Source organism: Rhinoderma darwinii, chromosome 1 (assembly GCF_050947455.1).
Source record: "Rhinoderma darwinii isolate aRhiDar2 chromosome 1, aRhiDar2.hap1, whole genome shotgun sequence".
Taxonomy (NCBI): domain Eukaryota; kingdom Metazoa; phylum Chordata; class Amphibia; order Anura; family Rhinodermatidae; genus Rhinoderma; species Rhinoderma darwinii.
Genome location: NC_134687.1, coordinates 315929737 through 315942936, shown reverse-complemented (window position 1 = coordinate 315942936; position 13200 = coordinate 315929737). Strand labels below are relative to the sequence as shown.

At 41.2% G+C, this 13200-nt stretch overlaps 1 protein-coding gene across 1 annotated transcript in view; it reads left to right on the top strand.

Moving 5' to 3' along the window:
- TRIM14 (tripartite motif containing 14) overlaps positions 1-13200 on the top strand; it is a 60641-nt gene that overhangs the window by 42665 nt on the left and 4776 nt on the right. Inside the window, exons 3-5 of the mRNA XM_075825542.1 lie at positions 649-882; positions 1921-2083; positions 13072-13164. Coding sequence (XP_075681657.1) covers positions 649-882; positions 1921-2083; positions 13072-13164 — 490 coding nt within the window. The remainder of the gene's footprint in view (positions 1-648; positions 883-1920; positions 2084-13071; positions 13165-13200) is intronic.

Below are 13200 nucleotides of genomic sequence, written 5' to 3'. Positions count from 1 at the left end.
AGGATCATCTCCTCTGGTGTGCCCAAGGAAATGCAGTCCGACACTGATAAAATATATCACGGGCGCATTTTTTTTTTATTATGGACACAGGCCTATTTTTACAGACTGTGACTTTCCAAACAGATGGCAACTCTGTCGCAAGTTATTTCCAAAGCCAGCTTGTACCTAAAAAGGATTTCTCTCCTCGAGGATTTCGATCAGACATTACATAATGTTGCAGGTATGGGGGCGGATGGGACTTTTTAACACTTTTAGCCTAGCTGTATACAAGACACTATATGCACTGTCAAAATATATTGCTTTAGATTTACACAATTTAGATTGAAAATAAAAAGGAACATTCATAAAAGTCCCTAGAATGAGAACAATATATTTCAGATGAAAAGAAAGTAACTGGAATAGTGTAGTTAGCTGTTTCTCCGAACATGGCACCTTGCTGTCCCTGCCAGTCTGCCAGACATGACATTGTTGACCAGTCTGTTGCGCTCAACAGACAGTGAAAGATATGTTGTTGTTTTTTTGCCATAGCCTTATCAGTACAAGTCAGCTGAAAAGCTTAACAAAGCTCTCACCTCTGCTGTAAATAAAACATGATGTGCTTCGTTTTGATTCCTGACACTTTCCTAATACTCCCATCTGTGTTTCTAGGCCCACACTTTGGCAAGTAAAGATACACTGACAGTGAAATTTACAGAGCTAAGACTTCTGCTGGATGAAGAGGAAAGATTAGCAAAGAAATTTATTGAAGATAAGGCAAAGATGGCCCTGTGGGCGTATGATGGTCAGATAGAATCGTGCCATGACCAGATATGTGCCATCGACAAATTTACAACCCATATCCGAAGAATACATCAACAACCTGATGCTGTACAATTTATTCAGGTAATATGGTTGCAATTATAACACATTTCAAAAGTAAGCAAAGCAAACTGTACCTTCTGATGTACAGGTCTTATACAGATGTCTACATAGACCTAATGGGGGAATTCAGCCAAAAAGATCTTCTAATTTGTCATAGATACTTGTGAGAAGATCACCACTTATTTCCAGAATGGAAGGGCTCAATAGAGTGCTTAGGTCCAGTTCAGAAACTTCGGAAAATATGGTACAACATACTAAGCACCTGTCATTGCTTTGAATGGGTCTTTGCATAAAATGATGTGTCAGATTTGACCAGCAGACACCTCTGAGCAGTACCAAAGTGGTTTAAGAGATTTAAAGAGGCCCTTCATTTTGGAAATCACTGGCAGTCCAAGATCAGGAGAGGCCAATAGCAGCAAGGGAGTCTGGAGGATGTAATAATTTTGTTATTAGGCACTGTGGCGACTATATTTGGGTATGCACCAGAGGTGTAACTTGAAGCTACTGGGCCCCTATGCAAAATATGTAACGGGGCCCCCCACCTACTGTATGCCATCTGTGAGTCTCCTCAGGGCCTGGGTGAAGCTGCTGCTTCAGTACCCCTTTAACTACGCCCCTGGTAAGCACTGTAGATGGCATTGTTACGTTGGGCAATAAGGCTAGGAGAGTTAAAGGGTAACTAAAGTTTTAAAAAACTTTTGACACGTCATAGTGACATGTCAGAAGTTTTGATTGGGCGGGGTCAGAGCACCAGAACCCCCCACTGATCGCTAAAAGTGCCCGCTTTGTTTCTGATCGGCTTTCATCAGAAAGCCGAACTAGCCATGTAAGGGCTCAATAGAAAGTCTATGAATTGTTACTCCAGAGGTTGTGTCTGCACACCTGATCGAAATATTTTTGTAGCTTTAATAATTTGGAGTGAAGACCACATACATTCTAGTATGGCATATCCTGTTGCTCCATAGCTTGTTGGTCTCCTGCATCTTTCGTATTATTTAGATTATGCTCTACATCATCCCAATGTTATCTGTTATATAAAAGGCTTGTGCTTTCATTTAGGATATCACCTCGGTTGAAAAAGAAATGAAGAGTCAGTCAATTCCAGCTGAGCAGTTGCATCCGATCCCTGTCAAATTTGAACATGTAGAGAAATACTATAGTGCCTTCATAGAAAACCTCAAATCTTTTATCAAAGAACCACCTACAATCCGCCTTCAAAAAGGTACAGTAAGGCAGTACAGTGAAAGCTATCTATAAGACCACCTCTTTGAAAAGATCACCCCTGATGTAGACCAGATATCTCACACTCCTTCAGAGAAGATAGAGGGCAGCAATGAGCAGTGGGCAGGTCAGTAAGATGGTTCATGGTCCACACAGTCACAAATTATAGTTCTTTGTGTCAAAAATTAAAATAATCAAAAAGCCAAACAGAAGGTTTACATAAATGTAATGTGAAATGCAAGGTTGGGAATTTATTTTCCACCTCCAAAACCTTGATCAGGGGACTGTAGAGTACGTTCATTCTCATAGGGGTAATGCTACTATGAATAAACCGTCCCCTATAAGAAAACACAAACACCTTGGGTTGGATAAATTTGGCCGCAGCAGCCATTTTCTTTACAAATAAACATAATGGAAACAACAATTTACATATAAGAATAACAATGGAAGTGGAGTCCTTGGAGCTACAAAAGTCTGTAAACATAAACAGCCCAGCTGCATCGTATTTTACTCCCAGCCGTCACTCTACAGGCTCAGGGGCACTGTCATACCTGCAGATGGCTGACCTAAACTGCAACCACTCGCCGGGACACCACCCAGCAGGAGCTCAAATTGACCAGAACACTAAACCATAATAAATTAGGGAGGGCCCATACCCCCGATGAATCCCCCCCCCCACACCAATTTACCACCAACTCCAAGGACCCCCAATCCGCCATGCTACTGCTGCGACATTGCAAAACTACTCCTCAGGATCCCCTGGTACCTGTGAAAAAAGCAAAAACAACGAGCAACAAAGCGAAATCACTGACTTGCCAATATACATAACGAACGTGAAATTAGGGTGGGCGGGACAAGTTTCACGCTGCCTGGTCTGTAATGGCGCCCCTCCACACTCACCCACCCTTAAATGAACTTACCCTCGCCCAACTAACCTCTGCCCCCACTACCTCCTAACCACCCCTCCTAACTCCCTTAACTCTTTCCCTACCTACATCTACCTACTCGTCTTCTAGTTTCGACATTCACCTTACACTCTATATCTCAATATTTATACAGATGTTAGGCAGGTGATGAGTGTCTCAAAAGCCGAAAAAACAGGTAGAGATATTTAGGCCAAGTGTACTTAGGCCAGTCCAACTAGTCTTATAATCTGAGTGGCTGCTATGGGCTCCATTTTCTTTTAGATTAGTTTTTATGAATATCCTTCAACTGGTCTCCTTTGAGTCCATATTTGATGTGATAATTTCCATTCATCTGATAAAGTATTTGAAAATGAAGGCAGGTGGTCAACCTGAAGTTCATATATTCCTGAATAGCCTCCAAACTCTGCCCCATGCATATGGTAGGGAATGTTGTATAAGTGTGTCATTCTTTGTTGAATAAGGTCAGAATCTCTATGGGGAAATCTATCCTGTATGTCCAGACCCCTGCATGGTAGGCTACTCATACCTTTTTTTCTGAAGTGTACCTCAGCAATGAACGTTAGGCTGGGTTCACAAGATCATGTTACGTCCGTAATGGACGGAACGTATTTCGGCCGCAAGTCCCGGACCGAACACACTGCAGGGAGCCGCTCCTAGCATCATACTTATGTACGATGCTAGGAGACCCTGCCTCTCCGTGGAACTACTGTCCCGTACTGAAAACATGATTACAGTACGGGACAGTTGTCCTGCAGCGAGGCAGGGACTCCTAGCGTCGTACATAAAAAGTGATGCTAGGAGCCCGGCTCCCTGCAGTGTGTTTGGTCCGGGACTTGCGGCCGAAATACGTTCCGTCCATTACGGCCGTAATGTGCTCGTGTGAACCCAGCCATATAAATTCATTGTCTGCTGCATGAAAACTAAAAGAACATATTGGATTTTATCCTATTTATTTATCAATAAACTACCTGTGGTGTAATGGGAAGAATACATGTTAAACTGTGAACTGTCCCTCACTAACATCCTACTTGAAAAGGGAATGCTTTCATTTTATTTGTGAAGTAGGGTTCAGCCATAAGAAGAAATTAGGTGCTAGTTTAAAGGGAACCTGTCACCAGCATTTTAGGTATCAAGCCAGCAATACCTTGAGAAAGTGGGTGAAAAATCATTGTTAGCTAACCTATCAATATGATCAAAGTCGGCTCTGTATTCCGGTTTTCAGTGGTCCCGCGACGTATGCAAATGAGCACAAAAGAGTCAAACTTCACTCGAAAAGAGTCAGATTTTCATTCCTCCGGCGTTTCAGAGTTGACTCCGCCTCCTTCTTTTTGATTGACAGCTTCTCTCACTCCACTGCACCTGAAATCCCGCGCTTATGCAGTATAACATACGACGACGATGATGAAAGGGGGTGTGTACCCACGCGGCGCATGAGCAGTTAAATATTTCAGTATGAATGAAGCAGGAAAGGGTGGTGAGGCACGCATGCGCGATATTTGAAACGAGATTTCGGCATTTAGGGCTGGACAGGCGGCGTACGTGTGTGGAGTTAAGATCCTGCGTCACAAAGTTTAAATTAATTACCATAAAAGGCGGTAAAAGTTTAAATGACAATATTTCGGGCAAGAGGAGGACGTGAGGAGAGAAGAACACATAAATGAACTATGGACAGCTGCGGCCACTAAGGGGTCAGGACGTTTTATAAGGTAAGATGGTGATGACCGGATCCTTTTAATATTTAGTAAAAATGCTATATGGGGTAATTTATCAAAAGTGTTTTATACCGTTTTTGTCATATATCTCATATTTATTTTGATGTACACTATTGCTCCATATTTATAATGAGTTTTAAGACATTTTTACTTGTTTGGCACAGTTTGATGTTCGGATGTGGATTCTAGGGGTTTTATCCTTGCGACACATACAGAAAGAGACATTTTATAAGACAGAAATGTGGTCTGCCAGGTTTGCCTGATGGAAGCTGTCCTGTGTCGTAGCTATAGGGGTCGCAGTGCTCGCAATTGCAACCGGGCCCCCGTAGCCAGGAGGCTCCACTGTCCCCCGCACCATGTCTATTCACAGTTACTATAGGGGCCAATGTAATAAACTGCACGGGCCTCTGTTACTATAGTAACAGTATACTTACCATCCTCGCTCCTAAGTCGGGTTGGGGCGCAACGCTGGTCCGGACGCCTTTATCATGACGTCACGACGCTATGTGTGCCGCGCACAACGTTGTGATGCTGAATGACGTCAGGACTTGTGCTGTGGCTCAGGAGCGAGGAGGGTATGTATAAGCTTACTGTCTGCTGGTGCCCTGTATCTAAGCCTACCTTGTGGTAGGCTTAGATACAGGACCCAACAGACAGTATCACACATAGGCCCTGTATCTAAGCCTATTATGTGGTAGGCATAGATACAGGGCCCAGCAGACAGCATTACACATGGGCCCTGTACCTAAGCCTACCATTTGGTTGGCTGAGATACAGGGCCCAGCAGACAGACTCACACATGGTGTGATGCTGTCTGATGGGCCCTGTATTTAAGCCTATAATGTGGTAGGCTTAGATACAGGGCCCAGCAGACAATATCACACATGAGCCCTCTATCTAAGCCTACCATGTGGTAGGCATACATACAGGACCCAACAGACAATATCACACATGGACCCTGTATCTAAGCCTACCATGTGGTAGGCTTATATACAGGGCCCAGCAGACCGTATCAAACATGGGCCCTGTATCTAAGCCTACCATTTGTGATACTGTCCACTTCGCCCTATATCTAAGCCTATCGTGTGATACAGTCTGCCGAGCCACTGTATCTAATCCTATCCATAGGTACAGGGGTCGTAGTCCTATAGATATGCTGTCTCCGATATATACAGTATATATTTTATATATAGTTGGGGGGCGCAAGAAGGACTTTTGCACCGGGACCCATGAGCCTTTAGCTACGCCCCTGAAGCTGTCATACAAGTCTGGATTGCAGAAAAAAATGTTTGCTGGTCTATAAAGAAATTGGCGTAGACTGCAGTATTTTATACACTAAAAAGATATCTAGCAGTCTCCACCAGGTCAGACCAATCATACATTGATATTTTCAAAAAGCCCACTATATTGAACCCACTAACTTGACCCAATACTAACAGTGCATATTAACTATTACCAAAATATTTTTATTTCTACAATAATAGGTGCTTATATATTTTAGGGTCATATACAATAAATCTTTAAAAACACGTGTTGTGCAGGCGTCTCAAGTTCATAATTTTATTTCTATCCATACCCTCTCTTTCCGCCCATGGTGTTACCTCACAACACACCTTTTGGTTTCAGAAAATTCAGTAGGTGAAACGTATGGAAGATCTCACTGCCTCTTTGCGGGATTATCACAATAAATTTCTTCGCTCTTGGCATTACTGGTTGAGCTTTGAAAACGCTCAGGAGTATGTAGCCTTATTGTCTACGTTCTCTTTTTGCAGATGGTGAACAGAGCATGTCCCTGACTCCTCCCTGTTCCCCCCTTTTTTTCTTTCTCTCTATCTTCCCTTCTTTTCTTCCACTCTCCATCTCTCTTCTTTACAGGAATACTTTATTGTACCATGTATTGGTCTGTTCTGACAATTGTTTATTTGGATTTACTTTTACTGACAATAGTCTTGTTATTTTCTGGCTATATGGCCATGAGCCGCTTATTTGATAATCTATATCTTATATACTGATATTTTGCCTATGTTCTGTAATTTTTTGCATACTTCGTATCTATAACTCTATTATAGCCTGCAACATTTCTGTTCATTTGTTATTTGTCACACTAATATTTGACCACAAAGTTTGCCTACTTTCTATCTTTAGCTACATTATACTAGATAATCTATATTAGATTAGATCTAATATTAAAATATGAGTGGTGAACTATAGTAAGCGGACATGAACCTACCTTTCATAGCTACCAAATTCAGGATGATAAAAAAAAGCACAAATCATTCAATTGGATTATAATTAGTTTATTAGCATTTCTATTATTGTTTCAAATAAGGAGGACAAATAACTATAAATATCGGATATCTGAAGTTGATGTATGAACTAAGTGTAGGAGCACGTTTATTCCGCTATTCAAGTTTCCAGAAATCCACGTGCAGGCGCAGTTATAAATAAATGCTAAAAAAACTTTTAGGACCTCGGCCATGTGCAGTAGAAGTCAATAAGAAATGCACTAAATAGAGAAGCATCTACAGTACACATAATGCTTGAAAGAATGCGTACAGTCGTGCAATTTATAGGGGAGAGATTTCCTGACGTAGGATACACCATCGGTGAAGGACCAATTACATTGCGGAAGTAGGGGCATATTTTTAGTTGGCGTCAGATGTAATTATATAGATAGAGGATAAAGACAGCAGGCAACGTGCATATTTTAGATCGTTATCCTCTAAAGAAACTGTAAACAATGGCAAAACATGTCGGGAGGATCGATATGTAATGTTTTTCACAAGCATGTCAGTTCTCAGATGAAAACCTTCATACCCATCCAGAAGGGATGAGAATAATAATCTATAATAACAAAATTAACAGAAATGTGCAGATTATAGAAGAGTTATAGATACAAAGTATACAAAAAAATTGCAACTATAGGGCTACTCTTAGTAATATCTATTTGATCCCTTTATAAATGAGTCTAGATGAAAAATAAGATATCTGAGATAACACACATGTTTTAAAAGATTTATTGTATACGACCATATAACATACGAGAACGTGTTATTGTTGAAATAAAGATATTTTGAAAATAGTTAATATACACTGTTTTTAGTGTTGGGTCAAGTTATTAGGCTTAATCTGGTAGACTTTTTGAAAATATTGTTGAATAAATATTAGACACTAAGGACATAAGAAAGATACAGCAGGTCTATATGTTGAGTTTCAGCAATCATACAATGCCAATAAATTGTAAAAATTCATTTACTTTGCAACATTTCAGGTTTCAGTGGGCATGCCCCAACATATAGGGGGAGATTTATTAATGCAATTACTTTTTAAAACACAGAAGGCAACGATGCATAAATGGAGTAGAAGGCAGATGAATAGCATACAAGCAATTAAAAGACGAATAGACAGTGGGCAGCTCTGCAGCAGACCAAACGCACAGGAAAGGCAAACAAACCAGTGGAACTACTGATCCCAGGATACACATAAAACCACTATACAAAAACTAGATCTCTCAGAAGACCAACAGGTCCCACAGTACAAACAAAATCTAAACAAGAACAAAGTCACACACAAGATTCTGGAAAGAGTTAGCACATGCCAGAAACAGTATAACCGGGCCTGAAGTATATATAGACCCAAGAAAGGTACCCTAATCAACCAGGCAAAGCAAAATGGTGACCAAATCCAGAGTCAGACCAAAGGCATTGCCTAGCAACACCCAAACATAGAGATAACAGAAATAATTGATTATCGTAATTATGCTAACCGTAACAATCCTAATATCATATGCATTAAAGAGTGACTGCACTTTCATCAAACTTTTGATATGTCATAGAGACATTTCAAAATTTTGGATCGGTGGGGGTCCAGGTGCAGAAACCTCCATCGTTGCTAAAACAAAGGTGTAGAAGCGCTCGGCTGAGTGTTTTGCACCTTTGGCTGTGATCATTGCTCCTCGTCAGCCTGAAGACGGCTTACATAGATGTTCTATGAGAGCTGTCTTCAGCCTGACAGAGAGTGTTGATCACAGCCAAAGGTGCAAGCCGCTTAGCTGAGCGCTTTTGCACAATTGCTTCAGCGATGGCGGCGAACCCCCCACCGATGCCAACTTTTGATATTTCACTATGACATATTAAAAGTTTGATGAAAGTGCAGTTACTCTTTAAGGATTATTAAAGTTCTACTAGTCCAATTTGTCCATCTAAAAATTATATGGGGATCTAGGGCTACCTTTTAAACAAAATTCATGTAAATAAAAAATGTCCACTGTATTCACCACCTCATCGGATCTAGAACCTCTATTTCCTTTCCATTCCTTAGAAATTAATAAACATTTTGTGGCCGAAATTCTCGACACCACCCATCTTGCCTTTAAGGGCAATTGATTAAAGTATATGTCCAACAGAGTAAGCTCTGGGTTAGGTGATACATTATATGCACAATAGTATTGTAACATACCTCTTAATCATTGAATTCAGATGTTTCATTCAGTCCCATTGCCACACGTATATAAAATCCAGCACCTAGTCATGCAGTCTGGCTTTACAAACATCTGTAAAAAAAAATGGGTCGTTCTAAAGAGCTCACTGAATTCCAGTGTGGTACTGTAATAGGATGCCCCCGTTGTAACAAGTCAGTTCGTGAAATTTCTTACCTCCTAGATATTCCACGACCAACTGTGAGTGGCATTATTGCAAAGTGGAAGCCTTTAGAAACCACAGCAATTCCTACGCAACCACGTAAAGTTACAGTGTGGAGTAGTTGAGGCGCATAATGCATAAAAGCCACCAACACTCTGCTGACTCAGTAACTGCAGATTTCCAAACCTCTGACATTAACATCCGCACAAAAACTGTGTTCCAGGAGATTTATGGCATGAGATTCCATGGTCGAGCAGCTGCATGCAAGCCTTACATCACCAAGCACAATGCCAATCGTCGGATGAGTGGTGTAAAGCACGCTGCCACTGAGCTCTGGAGCAGTGGAAACGTGTTCTGTGGAGTGATGAATCATGCTTCTCTATCTGGCAGTCTGATGGATTTGGGTTTGGCGAATGCCAGGAGAATGTTACCTGCCTGACTGCATTGTGCCAACTGTAGGGTTTAGTGGAGGAGGGGTTGTTTTTCAGGGGTTGTCCTAGGCCCTGTAGTTCCAGTGAAGGGAAATCTTAATGCTTCAGAATACCAAGACATTTTGGAAAATTGTATGCTTCCAACTTTGTGGGAACAGTTTGGGGAAGACCCTTTTCTGTTTAAGCATGACTGTGCCCCAGTGCAGAAGGCAAGGTCCATAAAGGCATAGTTGGGTGAGTTTGGTGTTAAGAAGAACTTGACTGGTCCGCACCTAGCCCTGACCTCAACCCCATCAAACACCAGTGGGATGAACTACAACGGAGATTGCGAGCCAGGCCCTCTCGTCCAACATCGTGTCTGACCTCACAAATGCTCTTCTGGATGAATGGGAAAAAATTCCCACAAACAGACTCCAAAATCTCGTAGAAAGCCTTCCCAGAAGAGTAGAAGCTGTTTTAGCTGCACAGGGAGGACCAACTCCAAATTGATGCCTATTGATTTAGAATGGGATGTCATAAAAGCTCCTGTAGGTGTAATGTGTAGATTTCCCAATACTTTTGTCCATATAGCATATGTCTCCCATGGTTACACTGGAGAATAATCTGCATTTTTCATCCCATAGGGACTTGCTGTGGGCATAATTCCAGCACATGTACTTTCCTGTGAGCAGCCCCTAAAGCACGAATTTTAAATTTAAATAATTTTTTCTGGTTAATGCCAACGTAGTTGAATCTTCCACGCAATTTCCACATGATTAACACATTTTCGTATATTTTTCAGAGCCTAACATTTTCTTCTGCCAAGTCTCGATAAACAAAGAAAACACCAAGGTCCCATTTCAACATACATGGTCTTTTTTTGTCAAATCTTTATGAATTAAGGCTAAACAACTTTTTGTTCCCCTCTGTCTGATGAGGGTTTTACAAAATCCATTTAATTTCATGTTTACACCCTGCCACCAAGCCTCTTTACAAATCAAATTTCTCAATTATAAGTATTGACAGAACAACTACTGTTTTAAGTTTAGATGTACCTCTCAGCTGTTAAAATGAACAGAAAATGTCTTTAACGAACTACTGGTCCAGAGTTTCGATCCTCGCTTGAGTCCTCGCTTGACATATCTCAAACGTCCTTGCAGGAAGGCAGTTTAGTAGCCAACGATATATCTGATACGTCATTGCTACTAAAGGCCATAAATTTTGGCATTAAAACAAGACCTAGATTGCAGCTCTAGCTGCGAACTAGCCTGAGCTATAGCAGGTTGAAGTGGGAGCTGAATATACTTACAGCTTTTACTTCAGCTCGTGTGGAACAGGAAAGTGGGACAAGCGGGGGATGTGCTGGCAGGGCGAGAAGGAGAATCTGTAAGTTTCTGTGGGACTTACTCACACAGAAACTTTACCGAAGTGTCGGGAGTGTGAATAGACATCGCATCCTGGCTGGAGGCAATGTCTATTCACTCTCAAGACACTACGGTAAAGTTGCTGTTGGTGTATGTGGCTGCACAGCGTGATCTCGCGAGATCACGCTGTACTGTGAGTACAGATGGAAATGAATGGAGAGAAGTGTATGACGCTGATTGGTCGGCGTCATACACTCCTCTTTACAACGCCCACTTGGTAAAAAGTAAAAAAACGCCCAGTTGGGCATTAAGAAACTAATTAGCATAAATCTAAAATTGTTCATAACTTGCTAAAAAATGAAATAAAAACCACTGCTGTTATCTACATTACAGCGCCTATCAGATTAGGTAGGGGATAGGGCACTTATAATCTGGTGACAGAGCCTCTTTAAAGTTTTTTTATCTGATTAAGGTTTTAATTTTTTGATGGTTTATGGAGGTATTCACAAATTGTGTGGCATTTTTGTTGCTGCAATGATTGCAAAATTGCAGCAAAAAAAGCCAGAATCTAGCAAAATCGCTGCAAAAATGGTGTGGTTTTTGAAACCTCTATATCTGATACAATTTTCCAAAACTGCAGGAATGTTCTGCCGAAATGTTGTCGCCGTCGGGGCAAATAAAACAGCACAAAACCGTTTCCTATGAATACACCCTTAGGGTATGTTCATACGCAAGGGAAAACAGCTCCTGATTTTCAGACGTTTTTTTAAGCCACTCGCGATTTTCGCGGCATTTTTTACGGCCGCTTTTGGAGCCGTTTTCTATAGTCTATGAAAAACGACTCCAAAAACGGCCCAAGAAGTGACCTGCCTTTCTTTTTCGCAGCCGTTTTGTTACACGGCCGTTTTTCAAAAGACCGCCCATCAGAATAGAACGCCGTTTTTCCCATTGAAATTAATGGGCAGATGTTTGGAGGCGTTCTGCTTCCGATTTTTTGGCCCTAAAAACGGCCGAAAATAGGCCGTGTGAACATACCCTTATAGTAGTAAATAGTTGCCGTTTCCACCAAAGCTTGTGTCTTTTGTCTGCTATCGAGACCCTTTGTAAGCTTTAACCAGTTGTACCTAATTCATGCCTTAAAAAATGGCTGAGGGTGACAGTACACATACTGACAATTATACAAAGAATTATTTTATATATGTCCCAAGAGATCAACAATTTCCCCTCTCCTTCTCCTCACAATCCTGTGTCTGGTTTTCAGACAACTGGTTGCAGCAGGAGCCTCCCCCCTCTGCCCTGTCTGTTGTAGGACACACAGATTGGTGAATGTTTGAGGTTTGGGGTTTAGCAAAGGGGTGAGGATTAACAGACAAAATCCTTAGAGATAAGCAGGAAATTACCCCTTTGTCCCCTGCAACAAGACTGTTTCAGGAAGATTCATAAAGTCCTACAGACTGACAAAAGGCTTCTAAACCAATTTTAAACAAGCTGTAAACGTGTTGAAATAAGAAAAAACTATTTACTCAATCACTGGCCGCAGCGGTGATGTGTTGAGTGTATTCACGTCACCACTGGGGCTAGTGAGTGACTGCTGCGGTCACGTGTCAGGAGAGCAGTGGAGGACCAGGGAACTGTGGCAGGGGATTTCAAAAGGTGAGTAATTATTTATTTTTCTGGAACAGCTTGTTTGGACATTTGCTACAATTCTCAAAAATTTTTTTAAATGGGTGCTCTATCCTCATGAAAAATCCACCCAAAAAAGATTGAACATTAAATGGCATTCATTGAAATGCTTAGATAGGTTGGGTCTAGAGGGAGTTTTGTTGCACCTCTCTGATCTGGATAATAGAGTTTTAGTAAAGAAATGCCGGTAAAATAAAAATAATAAAACCATTAATATTTTTATGTATTTGCAATTTTTTTTTATCATCATTCAGATTCTGTAGATGGTACAAGCTCAAGATCTACCCAAAATCCAGGAAAACTAATCAAAACAGCGTCAACTGGGAGTAGGTCATCACTCTTAAAATGTGAGTTGTGTTGTCACTATTTGTCTATGTGACCTC